The sequence below is a fragment of the Gordionus sp. m RMFG-2023 genome, chromosome 2 (assembly GCF_954871325.1).
Source record: "Gordionus sp. m RMFG-2023 chromosome 2, tfGorSpeb1-WG-v2, whole genome shotgun sequence".
Taxonomy (NCBI): Eukaryota; Metazoa; Nematomorpha; class Gordioida; order Chordodea; family Parachordodidae; genus Gordionus; species Gordionus sp. m RMFG-2023.
In genome coordinates, this window is record NC_088776.1 from 47,167,340 (window position 1) to 47,190,616 (window position 23,277).

Here is a 23,277-nt window from a genome sequence, read left to right on the forward strand (position 1 = left end):
CGTAATAATTTTAATAAAACATTATTTTTGTTTGAATATTATCATAATTTGAAAAATGCATTTTTTAGTAACTAAATAATACAAGATGCGGTTCTATGTTTCCAGATACTCTTTTAATAAATCAAGCGCCGTAAAAGAAACTTTTAGATATATAATATATAAATTCGCTATTTATTACTTCTAACCAATAGCCCACTCTTTTTCCTTAAATTGAATTAAAAAAGTAATTAAAATCCAGGATATCATAAAATGATTATATTTTTAATTATGGATATAGAGTTTAAAATTTTATAGTAGAGGATGGATTCACCTTTCATATAATAAGATTGAATTGAAATATCTAAAATTCATCTACACTGGTGTTGCTAGCTTTTCACCTTGAATGGGCTCTATTTTTTTTTATCTGAAATAAGTTAAAAGGGAAATTCTATTTGGTAGAAAAAAAAGGCAATTCTATCTAAAAATTTGCATAAAAATAAATCCATCATACATATAAAAAAAATATATTTAGCTAGTAGCTCTCCGGGGTTTTCAGAAGCTTAAGCCCACTAAACTATGCTACTGATAGGGAAACCAGGGTAAAAAGGTCAATGCTTTATATTTTATCATAAAAATTTAATCCAACAAATTAAGTAAGAAATCAATGTGTATCTCACCGCATGCAAATTAAAAAAGTGTAGCTATGAACAGTTATATGAAGTGTATCTAACCTGCGCTCATGGTAAGGTGGCTAAGCAGTGGTAAAATAGTTAAAATATTGCGCATAACTTCTGAAACAAGATATGCAATTTTATAATTTTGAATGTGTCCATTTTTGGCATGTACATTCTAATATTTCATCACCTTTACGACTATTTTAATTGTATATTATAACATGAAATTCTTATTAATTTTCCATTTTGCTCAATAATTTTTTCATATGGAGTAGAGGTTAATATTTTTGAATTCTTTTTTACAGCTTATATGAGACGAAACATTTTAACGTTTTACGCATATCCGCTTTACCTCAGGGTAATAATTATTATATAAGTTTCTATTGCTTGACATCTAGTAAAAAAATTAAATTTTTAAAATATAATTTGCTAAATAAAAAATTCCTATGACGTAATTTTTGTTATCTGTGTAATCTAAAAATTTTTGGCAAAATATATCATGCAAGAAAATTTTCCCAAAAGATCATAGGTGAAATTATACCTCTTCACGCTCACCAAATAACGTCTTTTTATTCAAGGATTAGAAAGTTATTCCCTTTAAAATATTAATCCATCAATCACTTTACCTCGGTCTCACACAGTGAAGGTAATGAAGAACAATTTCTCACTTGTAACAACATTTTTATGGTTAAATCAATGCCCTGACGACACTTATCCAAGCAATTAGCTATCTGCTCTACCGATTATTTTAAAAAATCAATGAAGGACAATATTTTGGTGTATACCAGTTTAATTAAAATTTTTTCGGTTAAATATGAATCCGTTAAACAGCAACTGAAAAAAAAATTAATTTAATTTCCTATTGTATATAAATATCGCGTTTTTTAAATCCATTTATACTTTGTAATATACAAATCCGACATTAAAAAGGTAAATTATTGATTATTTTTTATTTATTTGTGAGCCTCTTCCGCTTTCAGTTAATGAAAACTGGTAACAAAATAATCGATAAATTATAAAAAAATATATTTTTTTAAAAAATTTAATTTAATTCGGCCATAGATAAGACATCTATTTTTCTCTTTAATATTAACCAAATATGGTATTTGAAAAAAATGTTTGTTTGAAATGTTTAAAAAAACTTTTATCATGAAATAATGCCAAAAATTGAGCATTCATTTCTAAATATATTCAATTTAATTACCTTGCTACTAATATTATCATCTTGCTTACAAATTACTTATAGTTGGAACTATGAATATCCAGCACTCGTGGATTCATATGATTACAAGGTAAAATTTTATATTCATTATCATTTATAGTGTTTTTATTCTATCTCATTTTGAAGTTTTATATTTATTCTTATCTATTAATTTATTTAAGTAAAAATGTTATGGTCAAAAAATTATCCTAATTATTTTCAAATTAATCTAAACGTCGGGTACTTATATCTAATATTAAGGATGTAATACAGGAGGAAAGTTATTGTATGATAATAATTGTAATATTATTCAACAAGTACTCAACCTGATTAAGTATTAAAAAATGAATATAACGTGAAGTTATGTAAAATTATGGGCCAATTCTTATAATATTTTTAACATTGGAATTTAGCAATGTAATTTTAATTTTATAATACTTGTATCAGCCTCATGTATTCGATGATTTATAAATTAATTACTTATAAATAATTGGGTTCTATTAGTGTAAATATGTGTATACATACTGATGATGTTCAAAAATAGGAATCATAAAGTGGGCATATGTGAGCGTTTGATAAAAAGTGAAATTTGAATAGGAGAGACATACTAAAAAGCATTTAATCTTTCTTATTTTGTGAAACTAAAATTATATATAACCAAATATCGGGTGGCCCTGATCCTAAGCTGCTTATAAAAGAGTCGAGAATCTTCCAACATAGATCCAATTATGAGAAATTGCGTAATCCTCTTAATAAATAAAAAATGGTTGTATATCACTTTGAAATAATAAGTAAACTTTAGATTTTCAAATTCTTTTAAAATATACTTATATTTTTGTGTTTATAAATTATTATATCTTTTTAAAATGCTATTCAAATTAATTTGGAAAATATTTTATTATATATTTTCAGTTCAAATCTAAATAGCTAAAGAAATCTCCTTTAATTTAAATTGGCAAGCTTTTTTCCGACTAGTTTTATTAAAATGCCCAATTTTTATAAACGACTCGATTGAGATTTTAGCCAAAATAATATTTTGTAAGCCTCGAGGTTTGGCATTATCACTAACAGTCGGGTATGCAAACTCTTCAAAATTTTCATAAAATTTAAATTATTTATAAATAAAAATCATTTAAAAAATATCTGTGTCCAATTAAGAACATATTGACTAATCATTTGAGGTGACCCCCCTTCCATAAATTGTATTGAAAAGTATTATGCTTTTTACAGGCCTTTAGTCGAGTTATTATATTATTTCTGTTAATAATTTTGAAAAAAAAATTATTAATACTTCTGCTTATAATTTTTTTAATAGTATAGCAGAAAGAATTTCCCTGTTGGCTTGTGGTTTTTCAGGAATGACCTGCCTATTTGAGTTTGTACAAGATCGATACCGTCGCTTTAATTTAGACACTAGAATTGTATGTGAGTAAAGTTTAAAGTGTGCTGTCTCTTTCTAAGATTTTAATGGCGATTCCCATAATCTGACCGTAGTTTTCACACATTCGGCTCGTCTACTATATGAAACATTGGCGTAACCAGAGTTGGGCAGTACCGCGAATACTTGTATCTAAGATACAAGATCCTTTTGTATCACGTAGTCAGTATCTTTTTGATATTTCTAATAAGATACTAGTATCTGTAATACTAGTATCTGTATGATACTAGTATCTGTATCTAAGATTCTTTATTCTCTAAAGAATCTTGAATCTTTTTCATTTTTATTTTCTTGACAAAAGATACAGATACAGATTCTTTTTAATATTCATGTTTAAAATTTTACACATCACAGTATATATTTTATTTTCTTCGAGAATCTTGTATTTGTTTCCTTATTTTTTTTCCTCATATTAAGGTAGAAAAAAAAATAACAACACCAAAACGAAATAAGTATATATTATATGTTATATATAAATGTAACTCGATAGAATATCATTACCAATTTTATGTAATATTAATAATTTGTAGGATGATTAACAATCATTGTAGTGAAATTTAATTTAAAGAAATAAGTTCCCCTGAATTATATCCCAATCTAAAATTTATATGGAAATTTTTTTTAAAATAAAACTTACAAAAGACAATTTACAGGCTAGATGTAAAACCTGTATAAACAAAAAAATGATAAAGGGTTAAACACAATTTTGTTAAACATTATAAAGTATATTATTTATGTGTAGTTAAAAGGGACATAGGTTATCTTAAATATTCAAGTTTACAATATTGTCTACCTTTTTTAAAAGCTGCCCAAGATGTTATAGGCAAAAGATTTTAAGAAAATATTTTCCTATGATTTGAATATAATGTGGCTTTTTTGACATCAATATCACATCCATATTTTAAGGACTTATGGAATGAGTTGGATAATAAAAAAATAATTTAAAAAAAATAATAATAAAAGAAGCCCTAAATGTAGTACCAGAGTATATAATCAAGTTCAAACTATAAAACCAATAAATTAACATCTAATATAGAAAATGATGTTTATTTTTCTTTTGGTGAAACAAATGGTGCTAAGTTCAGTAATACAAATAGCATTGAGCTGGACGTTTTAAATTATATTAAGTCGAAATATATTATAAATACTTAATTATTATTCTTCCATTAAGGAAATTTTTTATACATTTTAATACTTTTATCAGCTCCAATTAAGGTTATTTAGTTTTGGTACAATTTTAAATATGCCGAAATGTCAAAGGTCTAATGATAAATTATTTCAAAGATTTGATTTTTATAATAAATGTATTTTAAATATTTTGCAAATTAATATTTCAACTCCCATTAAAAATACGAGTCTCTCTTCTCATTTTATGCTAAGGATGGGCTAATACATATTAAAATGCCTGATTATTATAATTAACTCATCTTTAAATGTTTTATTAATTATTGTAAATATTCATTCTTATTAATGTGTATGTTATGTTCTTCACAAATAAATAGTAAAAACTGTATTTTATAAGCTATTCTAATTTATTTAAGATACTCTAATTAAGTAAAAGATACAAGTATCTATCTCTATCTAAAATTCATTTTTATAACTTTATAAATATTATTTTTAAATTTATAATTTAGATAAATTAGGGGAAAGAATTTATAATTTCATCAGTATTTAATTGTTTAAATAAAATTTTTCCATTGATAATATGGTTAAATTATTGAGAAAAGAATCTTTCATGATACTGCGCAGTCTTGTTTTAATTAATTTAATTTTACTCATAACTCTTTCGGCAGTACATGAGGTTGTGGGAATGGTTAATAAATATTTATATAAAATTCTTAAATTAGGGAAAGCAGAAAAATTTAAAAGTAAACGATAAGGTAAAATAAATGAATAGTTTTTCCAATCTGAATCGTAAGTCCCTGAATTATCATCATCATCAGAAGAAGCTAAATAATGTATTGGTAAAAATATTTTAATTAAATAAATTTACAATTCTCAGAATCTGACAAATCTTTAGATTCTTGAACCTCTAGGTCATGAGTAATAATTACATTCCCCATTTTGGCCATCTTATAAATATTTATAAACTTCAACATTTCTTCGAAAATTTGACTTGAATTTAAATTGTAAAATTCACAGATATCCTCGATATCTTCTTTAATAATTGATTTTTCTGCCATTCCCTTTGGCGTAAAAAATGATGTTTGATGTAAAAATTTCATGAAATCATCATTAAATCTTTCGTTAAACTGCATAATAATTAAATCGAGTGCAGCATAAAACACACCTATTTTAAAGCTAAAAAAAATTTATATATTTAATGATGAAAGTATATATACCTCTCCTTTTTGGATTGTAATGTTTGAAGTCTAGAACTTTCAAAATCAAAATTTAGATTTCTCTCCTTCATAAAATCTTGCGCCTTTAAAAAAACATCCAAAAATTCAGTGTTATGTTATTATCGATTAGATTAAAAAATAATTAAGACAATAATTTATATTATACTTCTCAAATTAATCAAGCAATCTTTTGTCAATTGAATTTGATTTATTGCATACCCTATATCCTTCGAAATGGTTTGCAATTTTGTATAAGCCAAACTTGTTATCAACAATATTTTATCCAAAACACAAAGTGATAAGATAAAATCAAATTTTTATATTCTAAAGACTATAGCACTAGCCATAGTGGAAGTGGCATGATCTTCAGAATCCTTTAAATTTGTTAAAGCTGCCCTCAAGGCATCATAAAGTTGAAAAAAATCTACAATAGCTTTATATGACGATAGCCAGCTTCTAAATAAAAAAAACATTTAAAATTTAAATAAATAAGGAACTATTACCGAGTGGTATTCTTGACGCGTAGAAATCGTTGCGATTTTTTCAGATCATTACACTGAAATTTTTTGAGTACCTCATATCTTTTTACACCATTAAAATAGACATAAATCTCATCTAGTATTCCTATAACATTTCGAAGTTCTTTAATTGATTGGCATAATTGAACAACGATTAAATTTAATCGATAATAACACCAAATAAAAGCTGCCTTTGGCGCCTCTGCTCTAATCAAGGCTTGCACACCATTGATTCTTCCACTCATGTTTGAGGCTCCATCATAACTTTGCCCAACTAGATATTCAAGGGGTAAATTCATCGAGCCAAGTTTGAATATTATATTATGCTTTATATCGAGACCTGTGGTATTTTCCGTACAATATATGTCAATCAGTCTTTCAACAGGCTTCGACGTCTCACTATTTTCATCATATCTTACTATCAAAGCTATTGCTTCTGATTTCGAAACATCGCATGTGCCATCAACTATGATTGAAAAGCACCTGTTAAATATAATCTCATTTTAAATTTTTTTTATAACCATATTTTTCATGGTTTCAATGAGAATGTTTATGTTATTATATGATAATAGGTTTGAATATAATTTCGTTTTTAATCCTTTATTTTTTTTATCCCTTTTTCTTTCTTCATTTTGCTGTGTATACATTTTTAGTATAGGTTCAGAAATCTGCAATAAGCTTAATAAGGGCCATCATATTGCCTTGTTGCCTGTTCCCCCAGAAGGCTTGGTTACGAGATATTAAATAATCTAAACATCTTATTATCATTCTTATAATAGAACGGTTATTATCTACACATTCTTTCTGAGGTGTTTTAAATTTTAATATCGAATTTTTATTATGAGAAAGCCTTCCATAATCGGCCATCATATGTCCCTGTGAAGATTCATGCAGAATAATATCACAATTAATATTTTGCCATTTATCTAGACCTTCACATGTCCATTTTGAATTTGCGTGTGGACCACCAAATAAGAGACATGTTAAGCAAAAAACTTTATACATTTTAATACTATAAGTAATCCAATTTCTAGGAATTTTGCTATTGTCAATATTGGTTAATATTTTTTGGCATATTTTAAAATTGGAAAAATAATTTATGACAAGAAATTTCGGATAACAAATTTACTAAACATCGACCAAAATTTCCGTCAATATATTAAATTAAAAATTAAGTGGGGGGGGGGGGTCTTATTGTTACATTTATAAACCAGAAATCACATGATCATGATGGATGTAAAAAAAAAGTACCCCCACTCAAATTTACTGAAGCAGTTGCTTCGGACCCCCCCCCACCCCGTTGTAGGGGCCCCTGTTGGGCAGACTTGTCGGACTCTAAAGATATTACATGAAACATTCTAAAAATCTATAGATTTAATCTTAAAGGAATATAGTCATTTTTCGCGTAAGAATTTCTTTTAATATCAATTTTATTTTAAAAACAATGCATATTTCAAGGATACACTCCCTAAACCTACATTGTTTAATAAAGTAAATCGTGATGAATTAGAAAACGGTGAATCTCATTTGATAAAAGAATGGGTGATAGGTGGAAAAGTGGGGAAAAATGTATTTGGTGAATGCAGTGGAATATCTTTTGACAACAAAGGTGATCTTTACGTGTTGCACAGAGGAAAGCGCATTTGGGATATCAAGTTTTATGTCCTATGCTATTTATTTACATTTATTATATGGTTCGAATATATTAGACCATTTTAAGATTGGTTGTCTTCTTACCATTTTCTAAATATTTTTTTTTTACTTTTAAGAGATAGTTTTTAACCCTGTTGCATTTCAAATATTTTCTAACTAAATTATGAGAATTGTTAGTATAGTTGATATACAATTGTAAATACATTTAGAGTTTTTAAGAAAAAGAGTTTTGTAATTAAGAAGCAAAAATATCTGGGATTACATTATTTAAGTATTTCTTGTGAAGTTCTAAGTTGAATGCTAATTTTATAATTTTTTAGTAATTATTCTTTTCCCCCTAAAGCCAAAATTATTTTAAAGAATCATATTTCGTTATTTAACTTCATTTTTGTTATTAAACTTTCATAATCTCAAAAGTTCTTTCAATCACTCTCACTTCAATCATATAAATGATGGCCCTATCAAGGAAAAGACTTTGTTGAAATTAAATCCCAAAGATGGAAAGATTGTCGATTCCTATTTTTCTAAAAAGTTTTTAAAAAAAGACTTAAATATTTTTCATAAACCTACAGACCCGGCCCGTGACCCTGGCCAGGAAAATTTTTTTAAAATACCCAGACCAAGCAAAACCGAATATTTAAAATCGTCATCCTTAGCTATAAAAATTAAGAATAAATGTATTATATTTTAGAAAAATCCGGACCGGGCCTGAAAATATAAAACCCGGGCCGGGGTGTCTGATATATTTACTAGATGTTGATATATAGATTTATTGGTAATCGGAAAAAAATCCGGGTATACTTTGATAAAAGGACACCAGAATCAAAATATGCTGGATAAAAATTGCACCAAATTTAACGAAATATTAGATTTGAAGTTAAGGTTGACTTATCTTTAAAAATAGGTAAAGAAATTTGGATTTCCACGGTTTATTTTTTAACAGGGGGTATTTATTTTTATTCCGATATCTTTTTCTGAGATGTGTCAAAATCTTTTTACTATAGACAATTTTTACCCGGAATTCAGATTCAATAATAACTAATAACTATACTAGTCATATTAGGAACATGGAATCTCTGGAGATACAAAATCTCTCAATTTTAAATCATTTATTTAGTGAGAGCCATTTTTTGAATTTGAATTCTGATTTGTTTAGAAATATATAGAGTAAAGGTCAGAAAATGGGAAATTTTTAGGTTCGACCCGGTCTAGGTTAGAATTTAGCTTTTGCTTGGCTTTCTTAAATCTTTACCCCATCCGGCCCGTTTTCAATTTTTTACTAAGATTACTTTGCCCAATTGAGTTTTTTATTAAATACAAGACCTAACCCGAATTACATGTGGTTGAACACCAAAATAAACAAATATTTAATATTGGAGAGTGGAGAGTGGTTAAATTTAAAACACTACACTTTATGGATTATCACTTCTATCTAATATCAGAATTTATTAATAATCCAGTCAACCTGGCCCGGCAGAAATAAAATCATTTTTAGACGTTAACCGGGCCGGGCATCGCAGATCTCTAGTATAGAGTGCATACCTGATATATTTCGGAAATTTTTCGCCATGAACCTTTGTTTATATTAATTTATGCGAAAAATATAAACTTAAAAGCACTTCTTAAAGTTCATTCCAAAATTATCAGAAATTGACAGTCTGGGTAATACATACATATGCATACTGATATTCATTTTCTGTTAAATAAAAAATTTTAAATTTAAAGATTATAATCAAGAAATTATTTTGAATTGATAAATTCCGAATCCACTTTAATTCCATAACCGAATAAAATTCTATTTCCAAAAATAATTTATATCTAAATTTAGATTTTACATGCCACATGGTTTGACAATAGACCAGGAAGATAATGTTTGGATTACTGATGTGGCCATGCATCAGGTAAAATCTTTATTTAATCGATTCTTTTAATATTTGTTTTTTAAAATGATAAAACCTAACAAATGAAAAATATTTTATGAATTCCCAAGGTATTTAAATACGAAATGGGAAACTTTGCAAAGCCATCGCTTGTGCTTGGAACAAAATTCAAGGCCGGTCATGATAATTATCATTTTTGCCAGCCAACTGACGTTGCAGTATCTTCTACCAATGGTCAATTTTTTGTATCCGATGGGTAATACAAATTCGTTTTATGATTCACTTACGTATTAACCCATTAATGGTCAAGATAGGAAAACGACTAAATTTAGCCGACTAGCCAACAAAAATAACTAACTATTTGTCGTAGTCGATACGATCAAACGATCAATCAGAGTCAATTTTAAACTGCTTTAGCTGCTAATTTTTTTTATTTTTGTTCCTTAAATCGCCATATTACTAATGATCCCATATTTTAAAAAAAAACATTAGATAAAAGAAAATGAATAATTATAAAAATAATTATTAGTCAAAGCTATTTAAATTGACTATGATTATTAGTCTTGTTTTTTAAGACAGCGAGTGCGACTAATAAATAGCTCTAGTTATTTTTTTATAAACTACTGCTTAGTTGGAAGTGGCCATAACTAAACCATTCCCAACTATAAGTCTTTAAGAAATTCTAAAAAAATTGTCCTAAAAAATAATCCTAAATAGTAAATCGGAACCGTCGCACATCTGTAACCTTGACCATTGATAGTATAAAAATAGGATAATTTGTATGTATAGGAACAAAATAATATTAAAATTTATAAAATTCCGAAATTTATTGATATATTTACCCAAAATTAAAAATAACGCCGGTTTTCGTTTCTAAATTATTATTATGTGTTATATCCATATATCAAAATGATAATTTTGTTTTTGCTATAACTCTTGACATATTCAACCTTTTTTTAAAACAGATTTTTGTTTATATGCACCATTATATATGTATATTTAATATTATGATTATGATGATAAATAAAATATTTCATCCTATCTTGATCCGTCAGTAATTGTTGTTATATAATATCCACAAGTATTTTTAGGTATTTTATTTGGTAATAAAAACTAACTGGAGAGCCCTACACTTGTATCCTTAGAGGATTTTTATAAGTGTTATCTTTCGGGTAAGCGGAGGTTAATTCCCCCGGGAAAAATGGGGGGGGGCGAGGAGGTGATTTATTTTACGAGGCATATCAATTTAAAAATTTGATGAATCTTACGAGAATCTGGAACTATTGTATAAAGGATATAAAGGTACTACCTGCTAATGCCTCACTATAGAATTTCCAAACACTCACTATTGCATTATCGTCTATCAAAATACTAATAATTCACTGATCTTTTAAAAATCGATAATGATATTGGCCCTTCCTTTTTCGCCATGCTTACAATAGTTTCTAGATTATTCAAAATTTCTATCTTATAGTTCCGTTATGAAAAATCAAAGGTACATTTTGGATGATAAAAAGAAGAAGAAAATCTTATGAGGTGTGAATCAGAATTATCTTCATTATTGTAACATTAATATATAGTTTCAAACAATCTTAAGCTTCTTTGGTTATGATAAGTTCAAATTCTATTTTTATCACTTGAGAATATATTTTAATGGAAACAAATAGCTAGAGGTATATATAGCGATTATTTTGCCTTTCCATTATAGCTAATTTTCTAAAATTTCTTTATATTTTTATCCATTGAAATCAACCTTAATTTTTTAACGGTGGTAGGATTTAAAAAATTATAACAGTTAAAATTGTTTGCCTGCTATATAAATTCCATTACCAATAAAGATTTATATTAAGAAAATCCGAATTAAAGCATTTGAATAACAAGGATAAAAAATATACGATTTCAATTGGTCATCCTAAAATATTAAAATTTCCTAAATAGGTTTTTATCAGTCTTGTTAAGGAGCGGCGCTCCGGAGCGCCGCTATATTTTTTCAAAAAAAACTGGAGCGCCCCTCCTTTTTAAAAATGAGAAGCGGGAGTAGCTCCTTTTTTTTAAATATTAATAATATATTTGTTAATTAAAATTTAATGAAAATAAAATTTTATTTTATTTAAATTTATTCATTATTAAATGTTGAGCCGAGTTTTATATTGATTTTTCATCTAATCATTTGAAACATTAAACATCAGTTTTTCCTTTTTATATTGAAAATTTTTTGAAAAATCTTGTAAGTCATATTAATATTCATTTTATAGATATATAATAAAAAATAGTTTTAGATATTATGGATTTAGAGATTTTAGAAGAAGAAACCGAATTTCCATTTCCACCATACAAAAAATATTTCAAGCTTATAGATGATACAGATGATAAAGTCAACTTAAAGGCCAAATGCCTATTGTGCATTAACAACAAAATGATTTCTTTCTCTAAAATCAGCAGCTTTAACCCTAAGACGTGTTCAAGGCAAGCATACTTTTGATGTTTTGGCTAAGATGATAATTGATATACATAAAAGTTTTAAAATTCAGAATAAAGTGATAAAAACCATTACTGATAATGGTAGAAACTTTGTGAAGGCATTCAGGTAATCTCAAATATTTATTTTAAAATTATAACTTTCCTTTTATTTTTTAGAATGTTTGAAGATAAAAGTTCTGAGATTGATGATGATTTCCAATTTGTGGATATTGATGATATCCTAAATAATAGGGCAGAAAGCTTTGATTATCTCCCTCAACATTCAAGATGTGCTTGTCACAATCTTAATTTGGTGGCAACAGTTGATGCAGAGAAAGCTTTAGGGGATAGAAGCTTTCAAATAGTATCTCAAAGTTTATTCCAAAAGTGTCAATCTTTGTGGAATAAACAAAATATGTCTACAAATATGGCGGACGAAATTATCAGAAAGTTGGGTAGGTATCTAATATGCCCAAATTCCATTAGGTGGAATTCGTATTATGAATCTATGGTTTTGCTAGATAAAATATTAGATGAAAAACAAAAGGACCTTGATGAGTTGTGTGATAACCATGGGCTTATACGTTTTAACTCCCAAGAACGTAAATTTATTAAAGAGTATAGTCAAGTAAATATTAATATAATCGTTATCTTAGTGGTATAAATAAATTTTAGGTTATGGAACCTATGAGATAAGCTCTGAAAATCCTTGAAGGGGAGCTTAATATGGACATGGGTTTCCTAAGTCCTACCATTTTTAAACTCATTTCAAAATTAAATGAATTATCAGATTTAGAGTTTTGCCAACCTCTTGTAAAGTCTCTCATCAGCGGTATTAATAAAAGGTTTATAATAAAACATAAATTATATCTATTTAAATAACCTTATTGCAGATTTCCAAATATTTATAATGATGATAATATAATTGCAGCGATTGTCCATCCTGCATTTAAATTGAATTGGGAATGGATAAAAGATCCAAAAAATATGGAACTAAAAGCCAGATTAATTAATTTTTTAGGGAAACAAATACCCGAAGGAAAAATAGCTACAACTAGTTCACGGGAACCCTGTAAGGATTTGGAAGATTTCTTTGATTCCATGAAATCGATTACCATGAAAATAATATATTGGATAGATATTTTTTAAATAATGATAGCAAAATTACTATTTTTGAACAATTCCATGAATTAAAAAATATTTATATTAAATACAATACCCCGCTTCCCTCGAGTGCTCCTGTGGAGCGCCTATTTAATATCGCAAAACAGGTCTTAGGGGAGAAGCGTGTGTGTTTGTTAGATTCTAATTTAGAAAATTTATTACTTTTAAAAGCTAATAAAAGATTATAAATATTTTGATATATCATATAATATAAATAAAACGTTTTGATAAAAAAATATGATTTTGTTTCGTGTACCTTCTAAAAAAATGAAAATCAAAGGAGCGGTTATGGAGCGGCACTCCATTAGTTGGAGCGGGAGCGCTCCTTTTAATATGTAGTAGCGGGAGCGGGAGTTCGCTCCTTTTGAGAAGGTAGGAGCGGAAGCGGGAGTCGCTACTTTTAAAAAGGAGCGTTAACAAGACTGGTTTTTATTGTTAATTAATCTTAAAATATAAATAATATCCCTAATTAATGTAACTTTAAAGAGTTTCTTAAAAAGAGTAACGATAATACATTTTTCATTATTTTAGACAAAGTAACGGTATTTAATTCAGGAGCTATTGCCCCTAGATAAATTCTCATTTATAAGAGTTTTTTAAAATTGTTTAATTGATTCGTCTAAATTGATCATTATTTGAAGCCACAAAAATTTCGAGAAATATTCGCAATGTTACCAAATGATAAATTACATTTAATCCCCCCCCCCCCATCCCACCTTAAAATTTTAAAAACAACTCATTTATCCATAGCGTAGCTTGTTGTGGAAAAATATAATCAATAAATGCACATTTTGTATTTTCAAAGCAAATTGTAGCATAGTGAAATATTTTTACCATGATATATAATGGCTATAATAGAACAACGCGTATGGATAATTAAAAAATGAGGCCCACTTCCTTGTATTTATTTATCTATCGAAAAACTATTTACTTTTGCATAATATCAATGATAACTTCGATGAACAAAATTTTTTTCATTTATAAGCTCCTAACAGTTTTTAAACGGGTCCCAAAAGAGGAGGGCCCATCTGCAGCGGGACCTCTACTGTCATAATTATTATACCATTTATTATTAAAATTATTTAGCAAAAGAATATAAATTTTAAATTTAACTTTTTAAAAAATATTATACAGGTATTGCAATCATAGAATCATTAAATACGATGCAAATGGCAACATAATTAGCATATTTGGCAAAAGTATGCATTAAATATATAATAAATAATTATAATAATATGTGAATAAAATTAATTTGAATTATTGTATAAGGTGATTCGTATTGGTTAGGATCTCAAAGGCAAAATTTTTTAATGACTCCCCACAGTTTGGCATTGATCCAAAATTTGGATTTAATATGTGTTGCTGATAGAGAAAATAGTAGAATCCTGTGCTTGAAGGCTGGCGTTTTAAATATGGATAATTTGGACATATATTCTGCTTATAACAATCCACGACTGACCAACTTTCTACCCCGCTTTAGTTATAAAATTGTTGACAATAAAGGTCACAATTACCGTCCATACGCTATTAGTTACTGTACAAAAGGTATATTGTTTTATCCCCCTTCCACCAATGATTTTAAATTAAGTAATCAAACCAAAAAAATTTGTGTATACTTTCAAATTTAAAAAATAATATACACTTTAAGTAAAGTTTTAATGTTAAAATAATTTGGAGAAGCAATATTATAATTAGAAAATTGATATTGATTAATATGAGTAAGCCTTTAATGTCAAATTGCCTTTAGTGAAATGTAAAATATTTTACTTGGGACAATTAAATAGAGTTTACAAAAATTCCTTAAAAACCAATATTATAATTATTCCTAATACATTATGCATTATTCCAAATATTTTATGTTTATTTAGATGGTAAAATGTATGTTCTATGCCAATCTGACAACGAAAATACTCCATTTATCGCGTTAAGTGGCGAGCTCTCATTACAAGACGATACTTTGAATTCAGTGTCTTGGTACCAATTTCCAGTAATAAATAAATGCGTATATTTGTTAGCCAACTTAGATTTTTATTGATCCATTTAATTATATTTATAAAATAAATTTATAATTAAATAATTTATAAATCTTTCTATATTTATATATGTTAGATCTATAATCTCTATATATTTTAAGTCACTTTAAAATTAATTTTATAATAGATATCTTCAAGACCCCATGATTTAACGGTAGAAGATATCGCTAATTCTAATGATAAAAATATTTATGTGGCTGATTTGAGTCAAATGGTTTGGAAACTAAAAGAAACCGGAAACGAATAAACTTTCCTTTGATGATTTTTTTAAATAAGCGTCAATACTGATCACAATATTTTCTCACTTATATCCTTTCATACAATCTTTAATGTTGTTTTTTAAGCTATTTTTTTGGATTGCGCTATATAATAAAAGCCATGTCACATTTTGTGGAAATTAAAAGGCTAGTGTAAAGCAAGAATTATGTTAAAATAAAATATACAATAAAAATATCCCCGAGATATTCTTTTATAAAAGTACTAGATATTTTTATGAATTCAAAATCAATTTAAGTCTTTGATTACTTTATTTGGGCAATAGGGAATTCTTACGGCTAAATTTTAGATTAATTCTTAAAAATTTTGCTTATTTCTCAGTTTTGGAAATATCTATTTTACACTTTTTTAGTAAAATTTTTAATATTATTTCTGATTGACAGATTTATTGACAAAACAAAAAAGGTATCAGTTTAATAGGAACAACAGTATATGTATATATAAAATTTTACAAATATTTTTTATTAAGGTTCTCGAAATCAAATTAAATATTTTAATAATTATTTAGGTAAGTGTTATAAAAACAAATATATATAAAATTACAAATAATATACAATAAACAATATACATATATTAGTAATAAGAAGAAGAAAAGGAAACAAAGAGAGAAAAAAGATGGGGAGGGGGGCATAAAAAGTATTGAAGTTAAAAATAATCATCTTGTGGGATGCGGCTGCCTATAAAGCAAACGTAATTAGCCTTGTGTATCGCTATGGCGAGTCTTTGTCTTAAGAAGCCTTCGCGAGGTTCGTCCGTAAGTTTGCATATGTGAGAGCCAAGTTCCTTAAAAAAAGATAAAGCACATTTTCCCAAAAGTTGTAAGGGTAGTGGAAATGATGGGAATGAATATGCATTTTCGGAATATTTCGCTATTTTAGGTGACTCCTTATTCTCAAGAATGTTAAGGCTTTGTTGGATGGTGCAAGTCGATCAATACACGAGTAATCCCAGATCAAGAATTGACCACGCTCCAAGGAATTTGAGAAATCCCGTCAGGCCGTTTCCCATCAGATCTGAAAAGATCGGAAGGTTCAAGAATAGAGGGAATTTGAGCAGATCTTAAAGCTCTAAGGATGATTGAATTGCATAGATTACAACGATACGACCTTTACACGAACGGCAGTGGAGGCTATGTCTTCCATTACCCAAAACGGCTGAACTGCATCCTGAACATGTGTGGAATTGGGTTATAAGGCAGTTTAAACAAATACCAATCGCGTCGTTTTGGTTCAGTTGTAATTGAAAATTAACTGAGGGAATTGCTTCAAGGAACTCATGGCCTGAACCATTAAGCAGTTAGGAGAATAAAGGACGGTCAGATAATTGCATTCTGGAAAGGAGTGATTCAACGCAGATTCCGATAATAGGCCTAATCCAGTCCTTCTGATTATTTGTTTCAGGAAGAGGGTGATCAGCAACAATTCGTGCTTTCCACTCGATGATAGCATCATTATAGGAAGAGTCGGGTTTTATCAAATGAGAATTTACTATATTTTTTGTTAAAAAAAACTGGATATGAAGGCTGTTAAGGCGAGATTTGACGGAGATCTGATACCAAGTCCTCACATCTTAGTGGGTAAAGAGGCTTGTGTCCATGCAATTTCATCGAATTTAAGGTTTAGAGTATTTTCGATTAGGACTTTAATCCCATTTTTATAAACTCCGAGAGGAATGGGGAATTTAAAAATGGGAGTTGATCGAAGGGCATAAAGAGTATGAAGAATATTGAAAAAAATTTCAAGAGGATAAGGGAAAATAAATCAGCTAACTTAAAAAGTGTTTCAAGTGTGGACTGAAGGAAGGAAGATATTACAGTGTTACCACCAACAGAGGCACCTAAATGATATAGTTTATCAAGGGTGGTTAGTTTGAAGTTGTTAGAATTTGGTTCTATTGAATTGATAGTGATGAATTCAGATTTATCAAGATTGATAGAGAGTCCAATAGCAGACCCAGTCTCCTTGATCAAATTCACAGCTTTATTGACCTCATCTTTGAAACCACCAAGGATACCATCATCAATATACCAAGCATGTAAGGATAGTGAGCAAGTCGTGTTAATGGATTTAACTAGAAAAATAGGGAACCTAGAGGATCTGTTGTATGTCACGAATGGGAGGACTTTTATAAGTATCAAATTGCAGGGTGGAAGGCAGTTGATAATAATAATGAAAGAATTTTGTGTAACCAGGGAAAAGAGTACGAGAAGAACTCAGGAAGGAATTCCGGGAGAGTGTATTGGACATTAGAGAAGTCTATTTTGAATAAAGATTCATTGAAGGGTAGATTTTCTAAATGCAATCTAGTCATATGTACAACCGCTTCACAGCCACCGGGGATCCCAACACCAAGTTGGAAGGGGCTTAAGAGACGTGAAGCATCATGCTTTATTCGAGATGATATCATCTTGTAAACTAAGCAACGAAAGGTAGAACCGATGGTAATTGGTCTAATATCATCAATGGGCTTTTGAAGTGCGATTAGCTTAGCACCGAAGAGGATAGGAGAAACAAAGCTTGGTGCTTCACCTTTTAAAATTTTATTGCAGAGGTTTGTTAATTTAGAAAAAATGGGAGTTTGTGAGCATGTAGAGGGGGAAGTGATGTCCTGGATAAAAATGAGGCGGATGCCATCAAGGCCATGGGCAGAATCACGATTAAAGGAAATCCTCACTCCTTCTGAAGTAAAAATAGAAGCACAAGTTGAGTGAGGTTGAGAGGAAATTGGGATAATGTTTGCTGTGGAGTGTTTTTTACAGAGTTTTATATAAGTGGCCATGGAAGGCTCAGCCAGAAAGTCATGTGTGGACATCAATCTGAGTGCTCTTTTTATATTGAGATGGTCAATTTTCTTGCAAATCAGATTGGCCTTCATCTCAAATGGTGAGTATTTTCTTTTATTTATGACAGGCAATAACATTTTGAATTCAAGAAGATGAGGAGTCTTAATCGAAGCAGCATCCTTGATTTGCTGGGTAAAGGAATTATGTGACGTTTTGTCAGGCATCCTGAAGGTATTATATCCATAGAATAGGAATTTTAGCCATACATGCTCATTGCTAAAGTTTAGCAATAGGGAGGATAGACAGTCAGCGAAAGATTTAGCAACTAACAATCTTGCACCTTTGGGGATCCTTAAAATCATATTTGGTTTGGGATGGACAAGAAAAAAAACCTGAGAAACTGGAATTTGAATTGTGAAGAGGTGGAACAGAATTTTCTGGAGGGATAATCGATTGATTGATAAGGGATAAAGGAACAAAGTCAGAATGTGGACATATGAATGAAGTAGGTCCATGAACTTGTAAGCATCCATCTTTTCTAATTTGTACTATGACATGAGGGACAGATTTGTAAAGGAGATATGAAGATAATGAATGATAAATTAATGATTCATGTTGTTGAAATAATAAATTTAATTTCATAAATAAATATAAAGAATCCAAAACATTTTTGAATAATGAAATTTTATACTTAAATATTAAAAAATAAATGTTTTTTTAAATATATTTTTTTGATATCAAATTTTATATTGATTACATATTAAATTTTATTACATTATTTTCTTTTTTTATATGGCTACAAATGCGAATGCATTGAAAGCTGATATATTATTCAGAAGTCTTGAAGCATAGGTAACATAGTTTTGATGGAAAAATTTTTAATTTTTGGATATTTTTTTTATCTCAGGAATCGGAGAAGAAAAGTGTTTTGCTGTCCTGCATGGATAATATAAAAAATATATTAACAAGTAAAAATAATTTTTTTAGGCCATAAATTATAAATTCCTATGTATAAAAATTTAGTCTTAGATATTATGCATATGAATTTTTTTAGACATTGCTCATCATGAATAACAGCAGAATTTTCTCTTTTATTTGATGATGGGTGAATAGGAAATTTTTAATATATAGACTTCATAACATCTGGAAAATTGTTTTTTTAGTACTACAAATCAGGGTTGGCATGTCGGTCAATTGACCGGTCAAATTCGGTCAATTGACTGGTCAAATACGGTCAAATACTCTAAAATATTAATGGCGAATAAATATTTTGATATAATTAACTAGTATGCATTAAAAGCATGTTTATCAATCTTATTATTTTTTTATTAAAATATAAATATGTAATTTTTCTAAATATAGTAATATTTTTAGTTATTTTTTTGCCTAATCATTGCCGTTTCTCGCCTTCTTTATTTTTTTCAATTCATTTTTCTTAAAAAAAATAAAAATACCCGATTTATTATAATCATAATATAATTTTTTCATTCTTATTTTTTAATAAATTTAAATTTTATTTAATATTTAGCCGAGTATAAATTATATTAATTCTCATTTGTTTTACTTACACTTGCTATATTTGGTTTTTAAAATTAATTTTCATTTTAATTGTTCTGGTCAGATTTACGGAATATTATTCAATTCTGGTAAAAGTTTATTATATTATATTTATAATATTAAGAAATTATTGGAATAATTGGTCGATAATTATAAAATAGTTAAGATTGATTAACTTTACAATAATCAAAATCATTTTTTGTTAAATTTTAATATATTAGGGATTATGGTCAAACCAAAGCATCATGTTTGGAAACATTTTCAAGAAGTACGCGATGGTAAATCAGTTAAAGCGGTGTGCAAGTTTTGCAAGATGTCCTATATCACCCACGTTGATAGAATGGTCAAACATTTCTTAAGCAGCTGTACTATGTGCCCTGTTATAATTAAGGAAAAATTTTATTCAAATTCCAAAATATCAACCTCTACAAAAAATATCACAAATGTAATTTGTAATACTTCTAAGTCTAACTCTAATGAAGAATTGGGTGAAATTAGTGAGAATGATTATCAAATAAACAATATTTTGTCTTGTGACTCAGGAGAATTTGATTCCCTTATTTCTAATCAATCTACAAGCAAGGCGATTAAATATAAATCTCAATCTTGTATAACCGGTTTCATAGATAGAATTAATCCCAAAGAAAAAAATGAGCTGGATCAATTGTTTGCAAAGGCTGTATATGCGAGCAATTTACCTTTCCACATCACTGAAAATCCCTACATCCAAGAATTTTTTAAAAAAATACGTCCTATTTACACATTACCCAGAAGAAGGCAGCTGGCTGGATATCTTCTAGACAAAGCGTCAGGTGATATGGAGGTGAGAGTTGCAGATATAATAGATAAAGCTCCTTACTTATCAATTGTATCAGATGGCTGGAGCAACATTAGAAACGAGAGTATTATTAATTTTATGGTGATGACGCCTGTTCCAGTGTTCTACAAATTTCTAAATACTGAGGAAAATCGCCATACGGCAGATTATATTGCCCAGGAATTTAAAAATGTAATTCATGAATTGAATCCGGTGAAAGTATATTCTTTAGTTACTGATAATGCCGCTAACATGAAAGCAGCCTGGAGAATTCTAAAATCTGAATCTATTTATAATCATATACAATGTTATGGTTGTGCAGCGCATACATTGCAGTTATTCTTTCACGATTTTGAACGATTGGACGCCTTCAGTGACCATATTTCAATAATTAAAAAAATTGTTAAATTTTTCAAGAATAAACACATACCAGCTGCAGTATTTTCCCGTAATAAGAATCTTCATGGCATACCATCTACATTAAGTACAATTAGCCAAACAAGATGGGCATCGTCAATAAAATGTATGGAGCAAATTCAAATATGCAAGAAAGTTCTAAAAGCATCAGTTGTTGAAGAAGCTGTTTGTGATAATTGTCCCATAGAAATTACCAATAATATATTAAACGAAGAATTTTGGACGAAAAATTTAAAATTTTTAGCTATACTCCAACCTTTAGCTACCTCATTGTTAAAAGTGCAAGGGGATAAATGTACTTTGGCCCAAGTAAAAAACGAGATGCTTAATTTGGAAAAACACATAATACAATCATGCCATGATTCTATATTTTCTCCATCTCAAGAAAAAAAAATTAAGGTTATGTTTGAAAAGAGAAAAACTGATATAAATACATGTGCTCACAATGCTGCTTATTTATTGGACCCCCAATATCAAGGGGAGCATCTTACTAATACTGAATTTGATGAAGCATGTAATATAATACAAGAATTGGGTATTTTACAAGGTGGTGATAATCAAAATATTTTGAGTAATATAGTAAATTTCAGAAGCAAAAGCGGTATATTTAATAGCCATAATATGTGGAAAGTTGTAACTTCCATAAGAAACAATCAAATTTCGGCCTCAAGTTGGTGGAATGCATTTTGCCCACCTTGCCCATTAAGAGAAGTCGCTAATATTTTACTAACATTTCCTAGTTCGACTTCTTCTTCTGAAAGAAATTGGTCGGTTTGGGGCAATATTCACACGAAAAACAGAAATAGATTAAAGGCTTCTACAGCAGGAAAATTAGTAAGAGTGTATCATAATTTAAGATTGATTAAAAATATTAAAGAAAATAATGATATTGAATATGAATCGGAACAAGACTCTGCCACGGAGGGTGAAACATTGACTATAGAATGAATTAAAAAATATTATGATATTTATTATTATACATAGATTTATTATAATATTATATAAATGCAAAATAAAGTTAATATTGGTGTAAAAAACATTTATTTGAATTTGACCATATTTGACCGGTCAAATATCGGTCAATTGACCGAATTGTATTTGACCGGTCAAATGCACAACCCTGCTACAAATATGTTTCAATTTATTTGTTCCTATTAAAGGTACTAAATATATATTTCATTAACATATTTTATAAAAATAATGGAAAAATTCGGATTCACCCTCATCTAAATAAAAGTAAATTTTTGACTCACACCTCATAACACAAGATAGAAAAATTTCTGATTAACATATTATCAAATAAAGGAGAAAATTTAGATTCCCCCATCATTCATGAGGATCTGCTCGTTATATATGGAAATTTATAATTCACAAAATGTAGTGTCTTTGGGAACAATTCTTTACTTTCAATTGATTGTGCCAACCAAAAAAATAAACAAAATAAAACACTATTTCATAATATAAGATAAACAGAAATACTATCAGTTATAGATTGCACATGCTGAGGTTTAAATATTATAGTTATTAAAAGGGCACAACCAAAGAAATGATTTTAGATGAATACATAATAACAAAAAACGTTTATTAGCTGTTAGCAGTAACGTCACTGGGGAGAGGGGGGTGCATAGACTTGAGCTCCCTCAAAAATATGAATAGCCCTCTGAACGAAATTTTTTAATGGTTTCTTAAATAGCCCTCTGAACGATTTTTTTTATAATTTTATTATGTATTGTATATAGATTTGATATTATCTTTATAAAATAGATAAGACTGTATAGATTTTTATTAAATGAATGCTATTTCAATTACTAGATTAATACTATAAATTATATTTTCACTATCTTAACAATTGCAATCAAACTCTGTGTTAAAATATCACTCTTGGATATAATGATTTTATATTATATTATTTATATGTATATTATTATCTTAGAGTTATACATTCTATTTTAATATTATAGAATTATTATTTGACAGATTATATAACAAATAAAAAGTTATTCTATTCGCAATAATAATTTCTAAATATCAATCAAGCATTAACAGTTGAAGTTTCATTGATTTTTATTATTTAAATTAAATTATT

The 23,277-nt window shown here is 28.3% G+C and overlaps 2 protein-coding genes across 2 annotated transcripts; both read left to right on the forward strand.

Moving 5' to 3' along the window:
• The first annotated feature begins 1,753 nt into the window (after positions 1 to 1,753).
• Positions 1,754 to 15,697, forward strand: LOC135923980 (peptidyl-alpha-hydroxyglycine alpha-amidating lyase 2-like). The gene is made up of 9 exons (XM_065459018.1): positions 1,754 to 1,945; positions 7,611 to 7,807; positions 8,223 to 8,336; positions 9,634 to 9,706; positions 9,796 to 9,941; positions 14,444 to 14,508; positions 14,579 to 14,854; positions 15,178 to 15,296; positions 15,470 to 15,697. Exons 1-9 carry the CDS (start codon positions 1,811 to 1,813, stop codon positions 15,587 to 15,589), a joined length of 1,245 nt encoding a protein of 414 aa, XP_065315090.1. The 5' UTR covers positions 1,754 to 1,810; the 3' UTR covers positions 15,590 to 15,697.
• Positions 15,698 to 20,183: 4,486 nt separating this feature from the next.
• On the forward strand, positions 20,184 to 22,139 carry LOC135924394 (uncharacterized). The gene has a single exon (XM_065459451.1). It carries the CDS (start codon positions 20,184 to 20,186, stop codon positions 22,137 to 22,139), a length of 1,956 nt encoding a protein of 651 aa, XP_065315523.1.
• Positions 22,140 to 23,277: the final 1,138 nt, after the last annotated feature.

What these genes read in the sequence shown, in the direction of transcription:
- LOC135923980 (XM_065459018.1), top strand. Translation starts at nt 1,811, where the DNA reads ATGCCAAAAATTGAGCATTCATTTCTAAATATATTCAATTTAATTACC. An exon ending in GATTCCTATTTTTCTAAAAA is followed by an intron (nt 8,337 to 9,633) that starts GTTTTTAAAAAA and finishes ATCTAAATTTAG; the next exon opens with ATTTTACATGCCACATGGTT. An exon ending in TGTCTTGGTACCAATTTCCA is followed by an intron (nt 15,297 to 15,469) that starts GTAATAAATAAA and finishes ATTTTATAATAG; the next exon opens with ATATCTTCAAGACCCCATGA.
- LOC135924394 (XM_065459451.1), top strand. Translation starts at nt 20,184, where the DNA reads ATGGTCAAACCAAAGCATCATGTTTGGAAACATTTTCAAGAAGTACGC.